The sequence below is a fragment of the Clupea harengus genome, chromosome 20 (assembly GCF_900700415.2).
Source record: "Clupea harengus chromosome 20, Ch_v2.0.2, whole genome shotgun sequence".
Lineage (NCBI taxonomy): Eukaryota > Metazoa > Chordata > Actinopteri > Clupeiformes > Clupeidae > Clupea > Clupea harengus.
In genome coordinates this window covers 22521366-22544720 of record NC_045171.1, presented here as the reverse complement: position 1 = coordinate 22544720, position 23355 = coordinate 22521366, and the positions used below count along the sequence as shown (strand labels likewise).

At 41.2% G+C, this 23355-nt stretch overlaps 1 protein-coding gene and 1 long non-coding RNA gene across 2 annotated transcripts in view; both read right to left on the bottom strand.

Annotated features, from left to right (window-relative positions):
* The window catches only part of LOC116225160 (NACHT, LRR and PYD domains-containing protein 3-like), a 38775-nt gene extending 26483 nt beyond the window's left edge, over positions 1-12292 (bottom strand). Inside the window, exons 1-7 of the mRNA XM_031586999.2 lie at positions 11172-12292; positions 10919-11041; positions 10353-10475; positions 8764-8883; positions 5460-5582; positions 5086-5208; positions 4840-4959 (exon numbers count right to left, since the gene is read on the bottom strand). Coding sequence (XP_031442859.2) covers positions 4840-4959; positions 5086-5208; positions 5460-5582; positions 8764-8883; positions 10353-10475; positions 10919-11041; positions 11172-11323 — 884 coding nt within the window. The 5' untranslated portion in view covers positions 11324-12292. The remainder of the gene's footprint in view (positions 1-4839; positions 4960-5085; positions 5209-5459; positions 5583-8763; positions 8884-10352; positions 10476-10918; positions 11042-11171) is intronic.
* Positions 12293-12455: 163 nt separating this feature from the next.
* On the bottom strand, positions 12456-22744 carry LOC116217957. The gene is made up of 3 exons (XR_004162615.1): positions 22714-22744; positions 22348-22447; positions 12456-13524 (listed from the first exon to the last, which is right to left on the bottom strand). It is a non-coding gene; the product is annotated as an uncharacterized LOC116217957 (long non-coding RNA).
* Positions 22745-23355: the final 611 nt, after the last annotated feature.

Sequence of the window (23355 nt, the reverse complement as noted above, 5' to 3'; positions counted from 1 at the left end):
AATAGGGTCGTGTGAAAACAGTGCACAGAAACCTCATCATGCCAGTCAACCTTTTGCCACTTGACATCGATAACAGTGAAGAACATTTTCTGGGGGCCGTCCTAGTGAGGCTGGCAGCATAGGCGGAGATCCCGGGGGGGACGTGTCCCCCCCCACCATAAAGTTGTACCCCCCAACAATCATTGGAAAGAAAACAAACAAAAATTGAAAAAAATTTAAATATATAAAAAAAAGCATGACACAAGCGGCGCTAATTATAAACGTAAAACAATGTGTTTTTTAAGTGTTGAAAAATCATGATCCCCCTATTCCTCAAAGTGGTTTGGATCACATGCTGTTTCCAAGGGGCGGGGCTACCGGCAGCTCCGCTTTTCAGTCAATCAGCCCAGTAGACGGTCAGATTGTGAGATTGTTCCTCCTCTCTCCCCTGTCACTGCCTCTATGATATGTAAAGAGATTGACCTCATTCTCGAACGCAGTTAAGATCTGTATAAAATATTTCAAGCTAGCTAATAACCTACAAAGATTCTTTATTCTTATTCTTTATTCCGTCTCTGGCGAGAGACTCTGGGGAGGTATCTAGCATAGCTAGCTAGCTAGGATGGTGACAATCTAGAGCAGTGGTCCCCAACCACCGGGCCGTGGCCCGGTACCGGTCCGTGAGGCATTTCCTACCGGGCCGCAAACAAAGAATAAATAATTTATATAATTTCTGTTGTATTAATTATTAGAGTCTGAAAGGTGTTTTATTTTGAAAAACGATCGGATTTTCCCCGACGTAACATTCGCCTGTGCCTCTTGACACGTCAAGACGCTTGTCTCGGTCACGTGATACGTTACTCAAAAAATAAACCCGTAAACTAGCGAAAATGAGTAAGAAACAAACGTCCTTGGAGAGCTTCTTTGCGAAGGGGAAAGGGCCTGAAGAGACGTGTGCACAATCCACAGACTCCACAGCAACGCGAAATCAACTTCAGACTGATCAAAATCATGTCAAAGCGGACCTAACTTCACCAGTGCAGAGGTGGAGGTATACTGTTGCAGAATGTAGATGTGTCCATTCTATTCCAATATGGCTATATCCACGCGATTGAGTTTATTGCTTATTTAGTTATTCACTTACATTTGCAGTGTTCGTGTAGTGCTTTTTTAGAACATTACGATGCCTCTTAGAATCATGAATTTAAATGTGAAACGTAATTGTTAATGATTAAAATATTCTCATATTTTTTATTTTTATAATTATTTAAATCCAAGGATGTCTGTAGAATCGACGTGAACGCAATCGCCAACGGTTTCTCACAAATGAAGCCCTTAAGAACAATCTGGCTGATTCACCACTGCTATTTAGCGTTCTTAAATTCTGGTCCAAGTTAAAAAGGAATCCCAGATGAGATAACTTTCATGAATGCCAGAATTGTCCCTGCAGTTACTTTTATACACGGAGGCGTAGGTGCAACTCGCGTTCAAATGATAACTTCGTTTTAATTTGTGGATCAGAAATGAAACTGTGTATTTGATTTGTTTGTGTCAGTCCAGCCCTTTGTATTTCGCCACAGAGGGAGCTTTCACTAAACAGTCATAGGTCCCCGACGTTTTTTTTTTTTTTTCACATCGCGCGCCCCCCGCCCCCCACTTTGAGAACCACTGATTTATAGGATAAACTACAAGTCAGTACAATGGTGAGTTGTATTTTTCATGCACTTAACATTCGTTTTTATGCCGGTCGCGTTATTTTATTTTTGCTGTATTTATCTGCCGGTCCGTGAAAATAATGCCTACATTAAACCGGTCCGTGGTGCAAAAAAGGTTGGGGACCCCTGATCTAGAGTACAGTACAGTAACATAGCAGTGTGGAGCAAGACAGCTAGGGATGTGTGTGCATGTTGCCATTCACAAAATGCTACAAAGATTAAAATATAAAAAGTTCACAATGGCCTTTTGGGACGTTTTGTTCAACATTGATACAGTATATTAAGCTCCTTGCAACTTGCTGGCATTTGGTATCGATAGCTCAGCGTGCAATTTTACAGACGGTACCATTAACATTTTGACGGTAACATTAACAAATTTGTCGGAGAGACTATTTAAGTACTAGAAGGGTTTATAATACTAGTTGACATGAACCATAACTGTTTGGGGATCTTCTCTTAACTAGATAGTTAGCTAGATAGCATAGTTCGCTAGACAGCTAGCTGCAAGCTTCATTTACTTTAGAGCAGACATATGTGTGTTTGTTGATCTTTGATATATTGAGTTGGGAGTGGGGTCTCCCACACTGTTTAATCCACAGCCGGCACCTTTCCCCCTGTGTTTTGGTCTTTGAAAATTCAGAAAAAATGACGTGTCACTCTTAATACCTCAGGGTACATTGTGCCAGATGTAAAATGTTATAAGAGAATTCGGTATTTAGCAGCTAAGTTATGCTAGCTCTCGTTACAGCAATTTTTTCATGTCCCCCCCCCAGGAATTACTCTCTGAAATGTTACCATGTATTGTCCCGTCCCCCCCCCCCCCCGGCTGGCAGTGTACAGTCCAGTTTAGTGTTTAGTTAACTCAGTGTCCTCGGCCTGTGAAAGTCCTGTGTGTGATGATGGGCCCCTGTCTGCTGGCACATCTACTAGGGTTGGTTTGGGAAGAAACTAACTCTTCGCCATCTTCGTCCATCACTGAACAACTTTATTTTGCTGGTGGACCAAATTTTGTGTTTCACTCATCTGCACATCTATTTGCCATTAATGGTGTTCTGTATTTTGTTTCTATCTTTTTATCTTGAAGACAAACAACAGAAAGCTTAAAATAATACCCATCAAACAACGGTAGATGACACAGCCCTACACAGTAGCCTAAAAATGTTACACCCAGGATGCTGCGCTCGTCTAGTGAGCGTCGTTTGGCTCTGCCGTCTGTGCAAGTACGGCAATCCAGACTATTCTCATTTGTAGTTCCACGCTGGTGGAACAAACTGCCTAGCACTACCAGAGCAGGGGAGTCCCTCTCTAACTTCAGGAAGCTTTTGAAGACCCAACTCTTCAGAGAGCACCTCCCTTCCTAACTGGCACTTCGACTAGTGCTTAACTTGCACTTACAGCAGTTATATTCCTGCACTTCTTTTTCTTTTCTATTTCGTTTTTCTATTTCTTATGTAAAGCAGTATTTATTGTTACGCCAGGTTTCTATTGCTCGTAGCTTGACTGTTCTCTCCCTTGTACGTCGCTTTGGACAAAAGCGTCTGCTAAATGACTAAATGTAAATGTTCTAAATCGTCTGCAAATTATGTTTCCATAAGTAAATGTTGTGACATGTGCCAGGACATCCCTCAAGCCGGCAAATGTCAACATAAGTTCCTGGATCTGAACTTTGAACTTTTCATTGAAATTTTTAGTTTCCTGTTTTTTTTTTCATTTTTCTGGTCCATTTAAAAATTGTGCTCGTAATTAGGGGTCTACTTATAAGTATTGTTTTATTGTAACTAATTATTTAGAGCAACTCTTCTAGCCATGTTTCATCTTGATAATGTTAATGAAAAAATTATATTTATTTCTTACTCAACCACATGGACAATCCTCTCACTGCTCCTGTCTGCTAGACACACACACACACACACACACACACACACAGCATAACTCCTAGAGTCATGATCTTACTGTCCAGTAGAAGAGTCTCCTACTGTAAAAGTAATTAAACCATCCTTGGACACATACACACTAGAGCTGCACCGATTAGCCGACGTAATCGACGATGTCGATTATGAAAAATTGTCGACGATGATTTTTATTGTCGACGCGTCATAAAATATATCAAAACATTTTTTTTTTTTTTTTTTTGGCAGACGCTAGCAGAGCTACCGGTAATTTTCATTCGGCATTGCAATGCACTATAGGAAGTGCGAAATAGTGCATCTTTAACTAATAATAATTGACCATCATCTGCAAATAGCCTAGCATACAAATCATGCACCGTTTTCTTTGCCCTCCGTTCTCGTACCTTCATGTGCTGCATATCAGAAATGACCGACTGAAAAGCGAATTATTCTGAGACGGCTCATGTAACCATGGAAACAATAAACAAAGCTAGCTTTAGTAGCTGCTGCATATGAGATATGGCTAACAGAAAAGTTGTCATTTTTCTCAGAGATGGTCAATTATTAGTAGTTAAAGAAGCACTATTCCAGTATTTCAAAGAGAATGAGCTGTGGGAGCACAAGAACAGTGAGTGTCTAGCAGCAATTATCATAGACATATATGATATATCTATAACTTATAGTAAGGTTTAAGCTTACATGTTGGAAAACAGAACGTCTCATGGAGGATGCTTGCTAACGCTATTTCATTTATGTTAAGTGCAATGTAGTAAATCAGTGAATTATCAGAGTAGCCTGTATTTTCGTTTGTTCTGAATAGTTAACCTCCTCCACTTAGCATTCTTCAAACAAAAGATTGTGTAAAAAATATATATTTCATAAGTTTAATTTGAATGTCACTTGCAGCCCAGTTATTCTTGCGTTATTTTGCACTTGCAGAGGCTTGATTGCTAATTTGAGTTACTTTTAAAACTTTATTTGCACTTTCTCTTTACTTTTAAAAGCATATTTGCACTTTAATTTGTATTACTATTTAATGTATGTATTATGATTACATTTGTTACTCAAATACATTTGAAATTCAAATTCCAACATTTTGAGTCGTTATTTTAATTTGCTATGGGAAATAATCATTAGATTAGTCGATTAATCGAAAAATTAGTCGATAGATTAATCGATTACCAAAATAATCGTTAGTTGCAGCCCTAATACACACACACAAACACACACAGCATAAATCGTAGTCATAATCTTACTGTCCATTAGGAGAATCTCCTGTAAAGTTGAGTGGTCGACCCATGGACTGGTCACTCTTCATGGAAACACAGGTGGGTGTAGGGGAGTGTGACCTCCTGTTAGAGCTAGATCGCTCCATCCTAGAGAAGAAGAGGAGAACTTCCATCAGAAGAACATTCCTCTCACTACTCATGTCTGCTAATCACACACACATAGAAAGACACATACACAAACACACAGAGCATAAACCGTAGTCATAATCTTACTGTCCAGTACGAGAGACTCCTCCTGTAAAGTTGAGTGGTCGACCCATGGACTGGTCACTCTTCATTGACACACAGGTGGGTGTAGGGGAGTATGACCTCCTGTTAGAGCTAGATCCCCCCATCCTAGAGAAGAAGAGGAGAACTTCCATCATGAAAACATTCCTCTCACTACTACTGTCTGGTAATCACACACATAAACACAAACACACACAGCATGAATCCAAGAGTCATAACGTTACTGTCCAGTAGAAGAGTCTCCTACTGTAAAAGTAATGAATCCATCCTTGGACACATACACACACACACACAAACACACACACAAACACACACACACACACACACACACGGCATAAATCGTAGAGTCATAATCTTACTGTCCAGTAGGAGAGACTCCTCCTGTAAAGTTGAGTGGTCGACCCATGGACTGGTCACTCTTCATGGACACACAGGTAGGTGTAGGGGAGTGTGACCTCCTGTAAGAGCTAGATCCCACCGTCCTAGAGAAGAAGAGGAGAACTTCCATCAGAAGAACATTCCTCTCACTGCTCATGTCTGCTAATCACACACATACACACACACACACACACACACACACACACACACACACACACACACACACACATATATAGAAAGACACACACACACACTAACAGCATAAATCGTAGAGTCTAGGGGTGTAAAAAAAACCTGATACGTATCGATATCCGTTTTTAGCGTGTAAGATACGACTACATCGATGCGTGAAGTCCCGTACGGTATTAAAATGGCATAAACCGGTCTTTGCCCGATTTAAAAGTTATGAACCGGTTCACAAGCGTTTGTCTCTCCGTTTTTTGCTACGCAAGACACAAAACACTGGCTGACCTGTTGCATTTGATCTCAGTCAGAACAATGACAGCCTGACAACGACCCATCAACCCCAAATCAGCGACAGTATACGACCACTGCCAACCAAGTTGCGCACTAGTTGCTGCTCAATGGGAAATCCACCACTAAACAGCCAAGACCAAAGGTAGATCGAGTAAAACACTCCCAAACCATGGGACTGACTAAGCCGTTCTCCCCTGAAGAGCTCAATATCAGCATCAACACCCTTAAAACCGGTAAAGCCATCGGACTGGATAACATTTTCAATGAAGAGATCAAGCATTTTGGACCTCTGATGAGGAAATGGATCCTTCAGCTGATGAATAAGTGCATGCTGACAAAAAACATCCCAAAGATCTGGAGGAAAACCAGGATTATTGCCCTTCTCAAACCAGGCAAAGATCCAGCGGATGCAAAGAGCTTCCGCCCAATTTTCCTGCTATGCCACCTCTACAAGCTGTTTGAACGGTTGATTCTCAACAGGCTCTCCCCTGTTGCTGAACCAGCCATCATCCCTCAACAAGCCGGATTCCGACCTGGCAAATCTACAACAAGCCAACTTCTGAAGCTAACTCAACACATTGAGGATGGATTCCAGAAAGGACTGGTAACAGGAGCCGTCTTTGTTGATCTATCTGCCGCATATGACACTGTGAACCATCGCCTCCTCCTAAAAAAGATCTTAGAGCTGACAAAAGACCTGGCACTCACAGACCTCATTGGAGCCCTCCTAAAAGACAGGCGCTTCTTTGTTGTCCTGAATAACAAGCAGAGTCGCTGGCGACAACAACGAAATGGCCTACCTCAAGGTAGCGTGCTGGCCCCACTACTATATAACATCTACACCAACGACCAGCCAATGGACCAGAACACTGAGCGTTTCATCTATGCCGACGATCTCTGTGTAACATCCCAAGAGAACTCGTTCGAAGCAGTAGAAGCAAACCTCACTACAGCCCTAGATGAGCTACTCCTCTATTACGAGCGCAACCACCTACATGCCAACCCTGCAAAGACCCAAGTCTGCCCAAGACCCATGGTCTGGAACACCACTTGAGCACTGTACCCACCCTGTCTACCTTGGAGTAACCTTGGATCGTACGCTCACCTTTAAGGAACACATCAAAAACACAAAATCCAAAGTCGGTTCCCGAAACAACATCCTACGGAAACTGACCAACTCCAAATGGGGAGCCACAGCACCCACAATAAAATCTACTGCTCTGGCCTTGTGCTATTCCTGTGCAGAATATGCATGCCCTGTTTGGGAGAGGTCAACCCATGCCCAGAAACTTGACCCAGCCTTGAACAACACCTGCCGTCTGATCACTGGCTGCTTGAAACCCACCAACACAAGCAACCTGCACCTCCTCGCTGGCATTGCACCCGCTGATATTAGACGGAAAGTTGCCAGCCGAGTCGAGAAAACAAAAGCTACTAGCGATGAACGCCATCTCCTCCATGGATGTCACCCTCCGGCCCAACGGCTGAAGTCAAGAAGAAGCTTTCTCAGCCAGGTCCAGCCCCTAACAAAGTCTAGGGAAGAAACCAAAATACAACTCTGGATGGAAAAACTTGAGAATGACCCACCTCCAACTGGCATGGGAATACCCCCCAGTGAACACCTACCCCCTGGCCAAGAAGCATCATGGGCTCAATGGAAAACACTCAACCGCCTTAGAACAAGAACGGGATCATCCAAAGATGCTCTGGTCAGATGGGGCTACAAGACTGGCCCAACCACCTGTGAATGTGGACAAGCAGACCATACAATGGAACACTGCCTTGTCTGCCCTATACTACCTAACCCTTGCAGCCCAAAAGACCTTGCAGTAGTCAACAAAAACGCAAAGGACTGTGTTAAGAAATGGGAAACTGCCATATAACTATCACGCTTCAGTGAAACGAAAAGAAGAATTGGCCAATGCCCGCATAGCATAAACCAATCAGGCTGTATTCTCACAAATAACGCCAAGACCTGGAGAGAATGACAGATTACAACTCCCATTCATTTCAACGGCCAATGCTATGCTAGCTACGCTATTCATTTCAATGGCCAATGCTATGCTAGCTAATTCAGCCAAGGAAGATACATCGTTGTTGATAGCGTGAATCTACAGACATCCTCGGATTTAAATAATTATAATAATAATAAATAGGAGAATATTTGTATCATTAACAATTATGTTTAACATTTATAGTCATGATTCCGAGACCGAGCCATTGTGATGTCCTACAATAAATAAAAGCACTATATGAACACTGGAAATGGCAGTGAATAAATAAATAACCACTAAATTCAATCGCGTGGATATAGCCATTGTGGAATAGAATGGACATATCTACATTCTGTAACAGTACCTCCACCTCTGCCCTGGTGAAATTAGGTCTGGGTTTACCGGTGCTTGCTTTGAAATGATTTTGATCAGTCTCTGAAGTTGCTTGGAGTGTGCACACGTTGCTGGCAGGGCGTTTCTGTATGCAAGTTCAGGTGCATGAGAAAGCGCGTTCAATTAAGAACACATTTCCAGGCGTTCATGAATCCAGCGGAAATCTTTTCTGAGGTTAGTCTTTCGAGGTTGGTAAGAAGATATTTAATAAGACAAGTAAGAAAATGTTTCGAAAATGAGGTCCATTGTTTCCTCACAACTTAGTGTTTTCAATTATTGAACTGCATCGAATCGCATCGAATCGAATTGTTTTTATCAACATGCATCTTTTCTTGTATCGTATCGTGCCCATGTATCGAGATACGAATCGGATCGTCTTTGTCATGAGAGATTTACACCCCTAGTAGAGTCATAATCTTACTGTCCATTAGGAGAATCTCCTCCTGTAAAGTTGAGTGGTCGACCCATGGACTGGTCACTCTTCATGGACATACAGGTGGGTGTAGGGGAGTGTGACCTGTAAGAGCTAGATCCCCCCGTCCTAGAGAAGAATAGGAGAACTTCCATCAGAAGAACATTCCTCTCAATGCTCATGTCTGCTAATCACACACACATAGAAAGACACATACACAAGCACACACAGCATAAACAGGGTATATACAGCAATCCTTAAGTTAAATTTAATACCTTCTTAATACCTTTTTTACTACCTTCAGAATTTTTTTAAAACCATCACGACACTGAGTTGCAAGTGTTAATCGGCGACCTTTCTAACGTTTACGGAGATTTTGACATCCATAACACTATACACAACATAATAGATTTAGAGACTCACTGATGTTGACCACATATTGCACACATTTATTTCATTTTGTGAATAAAAATAAAACAAACTACATTAAATGTGCAATGGAGAGATAGTTCCAGCACACTGGCTGGCATTCACTACATGAACTGTTGATGCATTATAAACTGGCATCTGCTATATGAATTGTTGCTGATATTACTTCACAAACTGGCATCCACTACGTGAACTGGTGTGCTATAGGCCTAATATGAACTCATGAGCAAACATCAACACGAATGGCCCTGCCTTGTTGATGCTATCAACAAGCTGTTTTTTGAAGAACGATGCTAATCCAAATCTGATGATGTAGCCGGTTTTGTCTTTACCACACGTGAATGACTTTGCGATGTCAGAGTCGGGAACATTTCTTTAAACAGCTCCGAAATTCCTTCGTTGGAGTTCAATGAGTGAGTGGTGTTTAACTGCAGTGTTTAAACACCAGAGCCTCCGCATGCAGTGTTGGTGTGGTGCCCATAGTCACCCGGAGGTCAGACGTAGTTGCTGGAGCCGTAGCGTTGGCTTGTACCGTGGCACTAGTGGTGCAGCAGCACAGACAGTTGGCAGAGTGGTAGAATGAACTGCTCTCGCCGACCGCGCATTCCATTTTTATGTTTAGTGGATTGCATATGCGACCGAAGTGCATTAGCTCCCATCCAGTTGACATTGATGTTTTTTTTACAAACCGAACAATAAGCCTGCCGGTTATTCCCTACTACACCCAGCTGTCAGAAAACTTGCATTTGCCCATGACGACGACGATGGTTGTCTGGACGTTGAAGATATGCCTAAGCAAGTCAAAAACGTAAGCCAGCCAGTTGGTTACCCAGTTGAAGCGCGCAGTGTTTGAGATGTCGAACGACCACTGAATATGACGTCAGCATCAAACATACAAAGTTGAGACTTCAGGATTGATACAGAAGATCTTTGATTATGTGCCCAGCTTTGCTAAAGCCCGCATTTAAACGAACTAAAGCAAACTTTAGAAGATAGAATTTCAATCAGAATAGGACACTTGAAAAAATAATACCTATTTAAAAAAAAAATACCTCTAAAACTACATTTAACACTTTTAATGGCATTAAATTTGGCAATTTTGATTTATCACCTTTTAATACTTTTTAAAACCCCGCGGACACCCTGATAAACCGTATTCATAATCTTACTGTCCATTAGGAGAGACTCCTCCTGTAAAGTTGAGTGGTCGACCCATGGACTGGTCACTCTTCATGGACACACAGGTGGGTGTAGGGGAGTGTGACCTCCTGTAGGAGCTAGATCGCCCCGTCCTAGAGAAGAATGGGAGAACTTCCATCAGAAGAACATTCCTCTCACTGCTCATGTCTGCTAATCACACACATACACAAACACACACACACACACTAACAGCATAAATCGTAGAGTCTAGGGGTGTAAAAAAAACCTGATACGTATCGATATCCGTTTTTAGCGTGTAAGATACGACTACATCGATGCGTGAAGTCCCGTATCGGTATTAAAATGGCATAAACCGGTCTTTGCCCGATTTAAAAGTTATGAACCGGTTCACAAGCGTTTGTCTCTCCGTTTTTTGCTACGCAAAACACAAAACACTGGCTGACCTGTTGCATTTGATCTCAGTCAGAACAATGACAGCCTGCATCTTTTCTTGTATCGTGCCCATGTATCGAGATACGAATCGGATCGTCTTTGTCATGAGAGATTTACACCCCTAGTAGAGTCATAATCTTACTGTCCATTAGGAGAATCTCCTCCTGTAAAGTTGAGTGGTCGACCCATGGACTGGTCACTCTTCATGGACACACAGGTGGGTGTAGGGGAGTGTGACCTCCTGTTAGAGCTAGATCGCCCCATCCTAGAGAAGAAGAGGAGAACTTCAATCAGAAGAACATTCCTCTCACTGCTCATGTCTGCTAATCACACAGACATAGAAAGACACATACACACACACAAACACACAGCATAAACCGTAGTCATAATCTTACTGTCCATTAGGAGAGACTCCTCCTGTAAAGTTGAGTGGTCGACCCATGGACTGGTCACTCTTCATGGACACACAGGTGGGTGTAGGGGAGTGTGACCTCCTGTTAGAGCTAGATCGCCCCATCCAAGAGAAGAAGAGGAGAACTTCCATCATGAAAACATTCCTCTCACTACTACTGTCTGGTAATCACACACAAACACACACAGCATGAATCAAAGAGTCATAATCTTACTGTCCAGTAGAAGAGTCTCCTACTGTAAAGTCATTGGAATGGTCACTGTGTTTACGCCAGTGTGTGGGTCGCACTGTTGGATTATGTGCTGTGTTTACGCCAGTGTGTGGGTCGCACTGTTGGATTATGTGCTGTGGTAACGCCAGTGTGTGGGTTGGATTATGTGCTGTGGTTACGCCAGTGTGTGGGTTGGATTATGTGCTGTGGTTACGCCAGTGTGTGGGTCGGATTATGTGCTGTGGTTACGCCAGTGTGTGGGTCGGATTATGTGCTGTGGTTACGCCAGTGTGTGGGTCGCACTGTTGGATTATGTGCTGGGGTTACGCCAGTGTGTGGGTCGCACTGTTGGATTATGTGCTGCGGTTATGCTACTGTGAAGTTGATTTCTCTGTTCTAGAGTTTAGATCTGTGTTTTGCCTACTTCTCCCAAGGTGAGTTTGTACCCTGCTGGCTCTGTGGAATACATTCTACCTGCACTTGCATCCTGTCCACATGACTCAATCATGCAGGTGAATTATGTGGTGATAAGTCATGGCCAATATCCAGATAAATACAGGAACACTCAATTAATTTACTCAAAATGATCCGTAACCCTGTGCCTGCATACAGTAGGCCCAGCTAGGAACAGTTATGAACTTGTTTCTTAGGTCAGCAGATAATGATTTAGAATGGCTGAATGCGTCATAGCAGGTAAAATAGCCTGACGGGTACTCATGGCGGCAACCTTGGAGTGTCATTGGAGGGAATCATAATCTTCATTTTCAAACACTCATTTTGAAAATAGAGAAATCAGTTATGTATTTCACTTTGTTAATCAATAAATAAAAACTATTTTCATGTCATATTGAAAGCATCACAATTTTACAGCATTGTTTACAATGAGCCTAAATCTTTGCACAGTACTGTATATATATTCCTATAGGTTTAAAAGCTGGAATCCATTTTACAGGTCAATGTCACCAAAGATCAGTGATTTCAACATATATTTACTGCAAAAAGTCTTCAGACTTATCATCGCAATTTAATCGCACTTTTTGGAGAAATACTGTCACGTCAAATTCCTTCATTTCTGGCTGCAAGCATCACTAGAAACGCTCATACGTTTCGGGTGGAACTGTTACTGAGAAGAGGAGAAACAACAGCTGGATGCTGTTAATACAACATGAGTGTATTAACATGTGATGTTCTCACATCTCCCTCAAAAGGACCACACCTGTCACTGACACCATCCTCTAACTCTCTTGTACACACACACACTCACACACACTATACATTCATTTATAATGTTAAAATATTAGTTACAACACAAAAGCCAGTTTGGCAGATTTCCCAACAAATAACAAGCGAATATAGACTGGAACAAGGCAAAAAAGTCTTTAAACTGGATTTCACAATCATTCAAATATTTTACAGCAACCTTGGCTGACCAAAAGACCCCATTCTTTATGTGTAACGTAGACTGCAATTAACATAAACTAAGGATTCATTTTGTCAGTCATCTGCAAGTGGCTGTGACCACTTTTAACCCAAGACTGACTTTTTGGTGAGCTGATTTTGAGAAATGAAACAATGCCTCAGGCTATGCAGCAGTGTTTCCTGGTTGCTATGGTTGTCTGGTTGCTATGCTAAGGGAACTTTTGAATAATCTTGAGTTCCATTTGCATGAAGTGAGAGCTAGTTATCTAGCTGATGTTACAGTCCCTTCAATTTAACTCATGGAATTATAATAGGAAGAGATAGAAACCCTCAGGGTGCCTGTGCAACTTCAATATTAACAAGTTCATATTCACAGATGTTAACATCAGTTCATATTACACAGACTTGCAACTACCAACTGTTAAGGTGATTTCCTAAGGTAGAGATATCAAAGATCGTTCATAGCCTGGTTAACTAAAATGAGACCTTGCAAATCAATTTATAAACTGCGTCGGTAGAAATATCGGGAGTTCATTAATGTCATCAACACATGGAATGAGAAGCTTTTATTGTAATAAGATACTAAGCTATCTTTGGCACACACTGCCCTCCATTAAGACTGACCTGTCAAAAGTAGACACACCCCTTTTAAGGACTCTGGCCTTCTCTTCTTCCCCATCTGGATCAAAGTGCTCCATCCTGACACCTGAAAACACACACACACACACACACACACACACACACACACACACACACACACACACACACATGCACTCCATCAACAACATTTTGGGCTACTATTGGTAATATTTTCTCTGACATCTGTTTCCCACAAGAGTTGTCAGTAGCGCTGGGAAGTGACACTTATAGCTGAATTCCATTCAATTGTACTGGTATGTATTGTATGTAGGCTACTGATAATACTAGCTTACACAGTCCCATACTATGGCATCATTGTGCTATCTTTATTATGACACAGAATATGAACGAGCACAGGAAAAGGAATCAAGCGTGTATAAACTGAGGGGTGAAAAATTATGTTGTAAAGGGGCCGACATGGTTGATGGATTGGTCATTGGGTGCGTCAACGATGACATCAACTGTGCGCCAAAACCTTTTATGTCTGCAGTTTGTCTGCATGCGAGTCGCTGATCCTGGAGAAACAACACAATGTCCAGCAGATCAGAATGGGCTTTTGGTCTGAACAACCGCAGTCCTGAGGTGCCGGTTGACAAACTAATAACAATACACCTAAGAGGTCAGTGTGGTCCCGTGGGGAATATTGTGGTGTTGCGTGGAATTGTTGCCAATATGCTTTTAAAGCCCGAGAGAAAACCACAAATCTTTGTCCTAGAGACATAAAAACAACACCAGAAACCTTGAATCTTCTACTTTTTAAATAAATACCATTCGAGACTAAAAAAGAAATTAGCACTTTGTAAGGGGAATAAAACTAAAATCTTGAGTGAGGAAACAGCTGTCACACTCCTTAGCAAATGAGGGTTATTCATATGATAAGGATATGGTAAATTGGCAATCACTATTGGGTCATGACATAGCAAGAAAAGCTGAGAAAACACCCTGTTTCACCAGTATAAGTCCACATGTTGGGTTGTTTTCATACTTCATATACATACATTCATAACTTGCTCTAGAGAGCGAGGAGGACAACCACTCCTCAGATGAAAGAGGTGAAGACGGTGAGGATGAACATACCGTAAATCCTCAAATAAAGACCGGGATTCAATTAGAGGCCGGGCTTCAGATAGTAGCCGGGGGCGTGGTCGATACGGACAAATAAAGGCCGGGCCCCGTATACAAGCCGGGGGTAAAAAAAAAGGTACCCGTAGCCTATTTTACTGTAGCCTACCAGCATCAGTCCAACACAAAGCAGACATCACAATTTAATTGAATGCATTTCATAAATACATGTTCTCCTCATGTTTAATGTTGTTGGCTAATTTCATGGCTGTTTGCAATAAAAAAAGAAATGTTTCAGCCTACAAGGCGAATTTGTTATTATACAGTTACTTGCCTAAACGATAGAAGACATTCCTCCAAAATACCTCTTTTTAATGATTTTGTTGCCGTTTCGTGATTTCCGCTAAGAATTTTTTTTTCTTCAGGCTAATAGAACTTTAACGTCCCAGGTGTTGCATAGCAACCCATTTCTTGCTGACTTCAAGTTACAATGACTTTCCGCTACGTCAGTCGTTCTCAAAGTGTGGTCCGCCAGTGTCCCCTAGTGGTCCGCAACGACCACAAGTAAATTATTGCGACATTTCTAACATACAACTCAGAATGCAGAGAACACAGTCAGTAGTAGCCTAATCTATTAAAGATTATTATACGGCTCTTCAGAATTTTCCAAAAAGTTCTGTTGATTTGAATGGGCCACCCCAACTTCCGAAGGTCTGTAATTTCTTGATATTCACCTCTGCAAAAAGATATTGACCGCTGTCATTGGCAACGGGTTTTGTGCTTCTAATTCACACTTTCATATCATTCCGCAAGTAGTCCGGTCATTTAACGTAACGGAATGTTGTGGTAATTTGTATCTAACTGTAACTGTCATTGATAATTGTAGCAATTTGGTAACACCTTGCGGGGAAAAAAACTATCAAGAACATGGAAGATTTTACCGTCAATGTGGCAGGCCCAGTTTTCAGAAAAGAAACGAAAACGTTCCAAAAAGTTTGGTTTTGGCCAATTAGAAACTCGTCATATCTATGACTAGCCTACCGTTACGTAAAAAAGTGCCCACCCGCAAAAATCATGTGCCGCTAAAAATTGTATGCCGCCAGGTCTGGGTAGGAAGCCTGTTGTTCCGGGGATATAGCCTACTACTTAGTTAGAAGGTCCGCAAGTTTTTTTTTATTGGCTAAGTGGTCCTTGGTCTGAAAAAGTTTGAGAAACACTGCGCTACGTTAAATGACGGACTTCTTGCGGAATGATATGAAAGATGTGAATTAGAAACACAAAACCTGTTGCCAATGACAGCGGTCATTAACTTTTCGAGGTGGTGAATATCAAGAAATTACAGACCTGCTAACGTTGGGGTGCCCCATTCAAATCAACGGAACTTTTTTGAACATTCTGAAGAGCCGTAAGAAATAAAGGCCTGCCCCTAATACAAGCCTGCCCCAAATACAAGCTGGTGCGCTGTGCAGCCTAAGTAAATAAAAGCCCCGGCTACTATTTGAGGATTTACGGTATCCACTTAAAGCTTCGTCTTGACCCCGCTGAGGATATTTGTGATGAGTAAGTTATATTTGTTTGACTACCTCTTGTAATGAATGCTGTTGATTAACTTGTAGGGAGTAAAACGCATGTCGTATTATGCTCGGAGTTTAGGCTACTACCGTCAACTCTGCAAGGCAATGACTTCATGTCACTCAGACTATTATACAGTAAAATACATATCATATCATGCTCAGAGTTGCGTTCATTTTATTAGGCTACATACGTCGACGATTGGAGTTTGTTGTCTGCGCAGAAATTAGTATTAGGCTCCTGTAAAGTAATTAAGCTCCAGTAAAGAACGACAGCCATGTTAAAAAGTAGTGCTGTCAAACGATTAAAATATGTCATAGTTAACTCAAAATTAATCGCGATTAATCGCAAATTTGTATCTATTCTAAATTTCGTTCGTTTATTTATTTTTTCCATCATTTTATTTTTATTTGAATGCCCTTATCAACATGGAAAAGTAGATTGGCTTGCTTTATGTAAATGTTTTATTTTATTGAAAACCAACATTGCCAAACAGGGCGGTACAAAATCAAATTATAAAGTGCACATTTCAGGTAAACAAGGACTCAGCCTATAGTGCAGTTAAACCATGGCTTAATATTTTCTTTTTTTCAAGTTTGCTGGGAACATAGCAGTCAGGCCTCTTATTTCAGAAACAATGAACCATAACAGTTAGGTTACCAATAAAAGGTAAGCCTACTACTTCTTTGCTTTCAGCCAGCTGCCTGTTGACATTTTCAGACAACAGTGAAGCTCGCTTCTTTTGCACAACACAACTTTTAAAAGTAAACTTTCCATTCAGAAGCTTTTTATCATCCATTTCGCCGTATCACACTCACCATTCACTCAAACCGTAACGTTAGCCTACTAGACAGTTTGCGAGGCCAAAAAGAACGTGAATCTAAAAAAAATTAAAAAATTAAAAAAATTAAAAAACTCGCGGTAATCTCGTGATAAAAAAATGTACGCCGTTAAAATGGGTTTGCGTTAACGCCGTTAATAACGCGTTAAACTGACAGCACTATTAAAAAGCCATTGTCTTTGACAGATGGGTCATATTGAAGTAGCAATGTGGAGGGGCCACCACAGGTCCGTTCAGACCTAACTCATCAATAATCATTGTGGTTTTGGAGAAGAAAAGGTTACTTTGAAATTACTAATATGTAGTAGTGAAACCACACACACTTTCTAAAGGAGTTGGAAATATCAGATTTAATAATCCAATGAATCCTATATTCATTCGGTACTTGTTGCTTGTAATTGGACTTAGGCTAAAATGTAAGCATTTCTGGTTTAATATACTTAAGATGGCATGACCCGAGGGAGGTGTGATGAGTGTTCACACCTCTCGCCTCCTCTTGGTCACATCAAAGTGTCTTTGATAAACTCTTGCCTTCATGAATACAGGCCTGAGCGAGGAGGACAACCACTCCTCAGATGAAAGTGGTGAAGACGGTAAGGACGAACGTATCCACTTTAAGTTTCGTCTTGACCCCGCTGAGGATATTTGTGATGAGTACGTTATATTTGTATGACTACCTCTTGTAATGAATGCTGTTGATTAACTTGTAGGGAGTAAAATGCATGTCATATTATGCAGAGCTGCCAACTCTCACGGTTTCGCCGTGTGACACACGCTTTTGCATGTTTTCACACGCACTCACACCACACATCCAATTTCTCACGGCAAAAAAAGATCTGATTTTGGGCCTATTCGCTGCATAGACATCCTATTTACCCCAAGAAGTCCCGAAGTTAGCGACAGAAGAAGAGTTACAAAGAGAGACAACCGCGGTAGAAACTCGGGAAGAGAATACATCGCTGAGGAAAATCTTCATCTCCAAACTGAGCAGAGAGGTATGTTAATGACATGTGGTTCAATTAAGTACTAAACTTTAAATCTTGAAAGAAATTATTAGTTTGTGTTTGTGGGTGTGAACTTGATTTTGTGTGGTGAATGTAAACTCAGCTGTTATCTGCAGGGATCTAATACTATTTTTGTAAATGTCTGTCATAGATGGTGAAATTCATACGCAAGCTATGTTCCAAATGTATGGTTCCAGCAGCTCTGCAAGGCCATGAGGAGCCTTGTGAAATTGCCTATAAAGAGAAGGCAAACCATTTGCCAGGTTAGTGTTTGGCTATTATTATGATCATACACTGTGATATGTGATAGATAAAATGTGATATTTAGCCTTGTACCTAGCCTTTTGCCACTTCATGAGTAGAAACCTAATGTTTGTGGTAGTCTTTCCAACAGTGAGCTTCTGGTTGGATTTCTTGCCCTATGTGTCAAGCTGATATTGCTGCATCAGTATGTTAAACCATTTATGTTAACCTGATATGCTGTATCTGTACAGGGAAACAATTGAACATTGGGTTCACAACCAGGGCTAAACGTAACAGATATCTTGATGAGGGTGACATCACACCATGGCAGGTGGATTGATTCCATGAAGATGTGTTTCCTAACAAGTGCTGTGGGCTATGCATTTAAGAAGCTGCCAATGGAAGAGCCACTGATCAAACACGCATTATTTGTAGATGTGCGGCAGAGGGCTAAAGTGGCATTGAAGATGTCCTGTACTTTGTTGAAAGGTTAGTTTTTTTCTTTAATTATTGTCTATCATCTTAGCTAAAATGCTTATGATGAGGTATGTTCACTCCTAAACTGCACATGAGTTATTCTTATATGGCTTTTCCTCAAAGATGTGTATGAACTGCTGCTGGTTGATGACAATATACCTATAACTTAACAACCTGGAACTCTCATAAATAGGTTTCCCCATCTCCTCCCATACCATGGGCCAGAGGAGCATGACCACCTGGGTGAGGAGTTTCTGAATTATCAGACCATGCCAACCACCTCCCTTCAGGACGAAACTGAGATGGAAAGCTTCTGGGCTGGAATGGCAACACGGAAACATAAGGTATACATTTTTTTTGCCTTTCTTTTTGGCAGGTGTGGCTTGGCTACATATGTTGCTTTTATTGATGCATGCATATATTGTGTCATACATGATGCAAACTATGCATGTTGTATCTGAACTTTGTTACAGTACACTTACAGCAGTGGCGTTTCTACATTAGGGGCAGGTGGGGCACTGCCCCACCAGATCCAGATGACGCTGTTGTGCAGAAAGCTCAATACATTCGTACTTCACGGCAAAATATATATATATTTGTTTTTTATGCAAAGTAGCGTGAATATGTGTGTGAATAAACTTGACTCACAAGCATTATAGTCTTGTTTTGGAGTAATTTGATTTGTGTGTTTTTCTGTCTGTGCTTGCTCTGTGAAATGCTGCTCTCCGCTGTCCCTCCCTTTCCGGTGGGGCAACGGCCCGCGCTGCCCCACCGTTACCATGGAAACACCAATGAGCGTGAACCACACAGGCCAAAGTTAACATTGAACGGTGGGGCACTTTCAGATGTGCCCCACGAAATCTGCCTGGCAACTAGACTGGAATAATGTAAAAACCGCAAGACCTGTACACCGTGACTAAGAAAAAAATAAAATACAGTCAGATCAATGCCAGTAACGACACTGCTAGTTAGCTATCGCTAGATTTCGACTATTTTGGAAGTGTTTTTTAATTCATACAATGAATAACGTAGATTATTTGTTGAGGGTGCAATTTAGTACATTGTCGCTGGAAGAAAAATTAGAAATCAAATGTTTGGGACCACACAGACCAGACGACTTGATCCTGCTGCAGCCTGGTCAGAAAGCGACTCGAACTTTCAAGACGGAATGGTATGACAGAAATACATGGCTAGCAGCTAGCACATCAAAACGAGCACTGTTCTGTTTCCCATGTTTCCCAACGGATGAATTCAAAGACCTGAAGCATCTGGCAGAAAGAACAGTGAAACACGAAAGCTGTAAACCCCATAATCAATTGTGCCCTGCAATTGGGACTATTGGGGCAGGTCAACATCATGGCACAGCTAGATAGTGCATATCAGCGGAACATTTTAGAGCATAACAAACAGACGGAGGAGAATCGTTATGTACTGATGGGAGGCTGATATCGTGCATAAAGCTCTGTGGGAAGTGCAAACTTTGAGACGATGTGCGAGGGCGACACCAGGCTGCAAAGACACTATGATTCTGTCAGTCAAACATTTTTTTTGGAGCTGATGGATGTATCAATGCAATCTGCAAGAACAAAGTTTTGTTCATTTAGCAGCATGTTTTGTTGCTGTTCATTGTTTCAGTTGTTCCTTTTGCTTCATATTGTATGCCATACGTGTGCCACAAGCTTAATAAATTATGCAAGTTATTTGAGCTGTGTGTCTGTCTAATCTTTTTACTTTGTTGCAATCATTTTACTTTAATGCTGTATTATAGGCAACATCTTTGTGTCGTGCTGAAGCATGTGAAATGTATTTGAAATAGGATTTCTGCTCCCTGCTGGCACTCAAAATGCAGCCCATAGCATATCTTACTGGTCTAAATAGGCCTACTGCTTATAATAATCAGCTACCTCTATTTTTGTGACGGTGACATGACCTCATACAAAATTGCCCCACCAGAAATTTCAGGCTAAAAACGCGACTGACTTACAGTATTAATCAAAACAAAATATGGTACGTTTTTCCATTTTGTTCTTGGTTCATTTTCCATAGGTGACAGGAGCCAAAAAATTTGAGAGGCTTGCTGCCGTCGCCAAGCTGGTCCTGGTGTTTCCCCATTCGAAAGCAGATGCTGAGAGGGTGTTTTCAGTTGTGGAACTGAACAAAACTAAGACCAGAAATAGCCTGGCATTGGATGGCACCCTGTCCTCAATAATGGCCATAAAGATGGCCGACCTGGAGCCTTGTTTCAGATGGGAGCCCCCCTCAGAGGTCATCAAGGCCTCCAAGAAGGCCACAGGCCAGTACAACCTTGCCCACATATCTTAGAAAATGACTAACCAGCTTCTGATCTGCATCTGATACCTAATTTTTAGTTATTTCTGTCATGTGTTGATCCATTGTATTGCTTAAAAAGGCTACTGTATAAGCACTTTATTTGTTGCACTTTTTTGTTTGATGGAACGTGTGGTGGGAGGCTTTGAATAATGAAAAATATTTCTCCCTAACTAATCTTGTCATTTTTTGCTGAACATCAATCATTAAGTGCTCTTAAGAATACAATTATTAACAATATAGGTTAGATTTCAGTTAAGAATTAGTTGAATACCATTGTAATCAAAATGTCAATCAACCTACCTTGGTCAAATCTTAAACACAGGTCTATTAATTAGGCTATATAGTGGTACATAGACAGTCATTGAGGCACAACAATAGTTTTCTGGTTGAATGTTCAGCTCAAGTCTAGAAGGCCCTACAAGTCATGATCAGATGAACATGAATCAGAATAAGTTCAGGTATTGCACATCTTTAGCATACCACCCAAAATCCACTAGAATGCAGGAAATAACATCACCTTAAACCAAAATGTCCTGGGGTGGACCTTCAGCTATGTCTTGGCTTCACAGAATGTAACCAAAGTTGTCCATCTCCAGTAGGCTGCCCCTATCAACGTCTTTGGGCCCCACAAACCACCAGAATGCAGGGCACAACATGGGTACAACGCCAAATTAATTTCAATTCCCTGATATTTGAGCCACCAACGTGTGTGGCTGTGTGCGCGGCAAAATGTTGGTCACCCGCGTCAAAATCTCACTCGAAGGTTTTTGGAAAAGTTGGCAGCTCTGTATTATGCTCGGAGTTATGAGTTTAGGCTACTACTGTCAACTCTGCACGGAGAATTTGAATAATATAAATCACTGAGACTAATGTCGCTAAGACTATTATACAGTAAAATACATACCATATCATGCTCAAAGTTGCGTTCATTTTATTAGGCTACATACGTCGATGTTGCTTCTGTAAAGTAATTAGGGTTAGGACGCAAAGTCGACAAACTAATAACAATACATCTGGATTAAACTAAACAGGGACATCCAGCTCTCAAGCTTTTTCTTGACTCTTGTTTGGACTCTTGCGTGGTTACTCTTGGTTACTTTTTATCTTCCTCGCATCCTTCGTCGCCTCTGTCATGATATGCGTTATTTAGAAATTCCAGAAATTGCTAATCAATGATATTGTCTTAATATCCACGCCGAGTTACGCTAAAAATGACGGTGGTCGAAAGTAGGCTATAATTCGGCTATCCTACTTCCTAGTTAACCAAACTGCGTCAGTTTTATTCTTACCCATATACGACACTCACTACAAGCGTCTCAAACAATATATGAATTTCGTCCAACCGACTTATATCACCCACCGTGTGTCCGTCTTCTGATTCCCACAGAATCCCCTCAGGCTCTCTTCACCGCGGGACTTGGAAGTGCTGGTTACACCGGATATCACCACTGGTGACAGACCTGAGAAGACCCGACACAATACGTAGCAGCGTTCAGTGAGCAACTATAGGCAAATGAGCTCGAGCGACTTCCGGTTACGATTTTTCAAAATAAAAGTCCCTTATTAGCCCCGTGTTTTCTTAAACTATCAGAGATATTAATTTCATAGTAACATCAAAATGGGTTAAAAACGATTCACTGATGTTACAAAAGTATGGTTTTCTTGTTTTAATATAATGAACAATGACTAAACAGACAATAATGTATTAAGAAAAAGTAAAACACACCCCAATATGCTGATAAAAGGATTATGCCTTCATTAAAGTTGGTTGAACTTGTTCAGAACTGTAAAGAAAGGGTAAAATATGTTTAGCAGTCATTATTCTGGTCATTCACTGTAAAAAAACACTTGACACACAGATCACACAGGTGAAAAGGGATTATCTCCAATGCCAGGGTATTGCCATGTGACACGTATCACACTTTGCTGATGAAACTAAAGATTGTGTCTCAATAAAAGTGGGGTGGAATATGTTCAGCACACTCCAAACATTAAATAAAATGTGTGAAGTAGTTGAGATTTACGTCCCTGAATGCTCCACAATACTTTAAACATAGGCCTACACACAGGCGAAAATGCATTATCTTCAATGGCAGGGCCATGTGACATGTATCACTCTTTGCTGAAAAAAATAAAGATTGTGTCTCAATGAAAGGGGGGTGGAATATGTTCAGGACACTCCAAACATTAAATAAAATGTGTGAAGTAGTTCAGATTTACGTCCCTGAAGGCTCCACAATACTTTAAACATAGGTGATCAGACAGGCGAAAATGCATTAACTTCAATGGCAGGGCCATGTGACATGTATCGCTCTTTGCTGAAAAAACTAAAGATTGTGTCTCAATGAAAGGGGGGTGGAATATGTTC